The sequence below is a fragment of the Humulus lupulus genome, chromosome 4 (genome assembly GCF_963169125.1).
Source record: "Humulus lupulus chromosome 4, drHumLupu1.1, whole genome shotgun sequence".
Classification (NCBI taxonomy): Eukaryota; Viridiplantae; Streptophyta; class Magnoliopsida; order Rosales; family Cannabaceae; genus Humulus; species Humulus lupulus.
In genome coordinates, this window is record NC_084796.1 from 188,390,681 (window position 1) to 188,393,218 (window position 2,538).

The 2,538-nt window shown below is 39.2% G+C and overlaps 1 protein-coding gene across 1 annotated transcript; it reads right to left on the minus strand.

Moving 5' to 3' along the window:
* Positions 1-1,206: 1,206 nt before the first annotated feature.
* LOC133832738 (uncharacterized) lies at positions 1,207-2,157 on the minus strand. The gene has a single exon (XM_062263045.1). It carries the CDS (start codon positions 2,155-2,157, stop codon positions 1,207-1,209), a length of 951 nt encoding a protein of 316 aa, XP_062119029.1.
* Between the last annotated feature and the right edge of the window lie 381 nt (positions 2,158-2,538).

Consider the following 2,538-nt stretch of genomic DNA (forward strand, 5'->3'; position numbering starts at 1 on the left):
ACAGAAAACTTTCAATATAACCATGCTTATAACAACCTAATTTTTTTTTTTAAATGACACTATAAACAACTAAACAACACAAACACAAATAACAACTAAAGAAGTGACAAATAAAAATTAAACAGATAGTTTTCCCTTCCCCGACACTTAATTTATGCATTGTCCTCAAGGCATATACTAAATAAAAAAATCAATGAAAAATAAAAATATAAAGGTAAGAAAAACTCCCGCAAGTTTGCTTTGTTTAATGTCGTTAGCTCGACTGAATGATGTGTATGTTGGGTCTTTCAATGAAGTCTCCTTCCCCTTGATCTTACCAGGAGAATCAAACACATTGAATTTGATAACGTCGCCATCAAATTCCATTGTCAGTGTTCCAGCTCTAACATCCAGCTTTGTATTTGTTGTCATCAAGAATGGCCTCCCAAATAAAACTTGTGTCGGATTGGGTATTGATGCATCCCCCATTTCAAGTATATAGAAATCTGCTGGAAAGACAAGTCCGTCAACCTTCACCAGCACATCTTCAACTACCCCTAAAGGATAAGCATTAGTGCGATCAGCTAGTTGAATAATAACTCCTGTCTCCTTTAGTGGCCCAAGATTTAAAGAAGCATATGTTGAATATGACATGACATTAATCGATGCTCCCAAATCTATCATACACCTCTCAATCCTTTCATTCCCAATAATACAAGGAATTGTAAAGGTTCCAGGATCCTTGCATTTTGGTGGTAGCTTCTTTTGGAGAACAGCAGAGACATTCTCCCCCACACTTATCTTCTCATCACCCTTCAATTTCTTCTTATTCGTGCACAAATCCTTAAAAAATTTAGCATAACGTGGCACTTGTTTAATAGCATCAAGTAATGGAATGTTTGCCTCAACTTTTCGAAAAGTCTCAAGAATTTCATTGTCAGCTTCCTCTTTCTTAAACTTTTTCAATCTGCTTGGAAAAGGTGGACGAGGGACATAACTTGGCATAGTTGGATTATGTGATGTTTTCTGTGTTGATGGTTCATCATAGATGGAGTTGTCTACTACTCGCTTTTGCACTGGAGTTGTCGATAAAGGTTGTGTGGGTGGCTCATATTGTATACCACTTTGCAGTGTTATCGCACTTACATTTTCTCTTGGGTTCCTCTCTAGTTGGGGAGGTAACCGTTCAGAATTTTGAGTTTCAAGCTTGCTCAGAGATGTAGCAATCTATCCTATTGTGTTCTCCAAATTCTTGAGAGACACTTGAGTACTCTGAAGAATTACTTGAGTTTGTATATTGGAAGCTACTAACAGTTTTAGCATATCTGCCATTGATGGTTCTTGAGCTTGTGAAGTAATAGGTTGTTGAGGCTGGGGTGTATAGGGTTGTTGTTGCCTTTGTTGATAAGGAAATCCTGGTGGTCTAGTTGGTACAGTTTGTTGTGGATTCCCATATCGAAGATTAGGATGTTCTTTCCATCCTTCATTATAAGTTATAGCATAAGGGTCATACCTTTGCCTAGGTTGCCCTGGGAATCCTCCCATTGCATTTACATGCTCATTGGTATCCTCTTGAAGTGTGGGACATGCATCAGTAAAATGCCCCACCAACTGACATATGCCACAAGGTCTCACCTGATGACCTAAAGCCATTTGTTGAACCATACTAGTTAATTGCGCCAGTTGCTGTTCTACTTTAGAGTTTGTCTCATTTAATCCCTTAACTGAAACTTCTTGACGAACTCCAAACTGTTGAGAATTAGCTGCCATATTAGAAATTAAGCTCCTAGCTGCAGCAGGAGTCTTGTCAACCAGTGCTCCCCCACTTGCTGCATCAATCATACTCTTATCCAATGGAAATAGTCCTTCATAAAAGTATTGGATCAGGAGTTGTTCACTTATTTGGTGGTGGGGGCAGCTGGCACATAGCCTCTTAAATCTCTCCCAATACTCATATAATGACTCGCCAGTCTGTTGGCGAATGCCACAGATTTCCTTCCTTATACTACCAACCTTAGATGCGGGGAAGTAACGCTCCAAGAACAATATCATCATTTCATTCCAGGTATTAACAGTTCTAGGAGGAAGGTAATAGAGCCATTCCTTTGCACCATCCTTCAAAGAAAATGGAAATGCTCTTAATTTAATCTGCTCTTCCGTTACTAAAGCTGGTTTCATCCTATAACAGACTATGTGAAATTCAGTCAGATGCTTATTTGGGTCCTCTCCTGGTAGCCCATGGACAGATGGTAATAAATGTATGAGGCCCGACTTGAGTTCAAAGTTAACGTCCAATGACATATATTGAATACACTAAGGTTGATGGTCTAGATTTGGCGCTGCCAACTCTTTCAACATCCTTTCTTGTGCCATCTGAGAATTAACTAATGTTTGAGAGTCAGAATCGTCGTCAGATGGTAATGGTATTCATACTAGATTGACTCTCTTTGAAGGTTGAAAGAGTGGATTGTCAGTGATAGTCCTTGAAGAGCGGGACGACGATGTCTCAAGATATTGTTTTATGGCTTGTAGTCTTTCTTGAGTATCGTCGTCAGGCAT

Excerpts from the sequence above, each read along its gene's own strand:
- LOC133832738 (XM_062263045.1), bottom strand. The coding sequence starts at position 2,157 with ATGAAACCAGCTTTAGTAACGGAAGAGCAGATTAAATTAAGAGCATTT.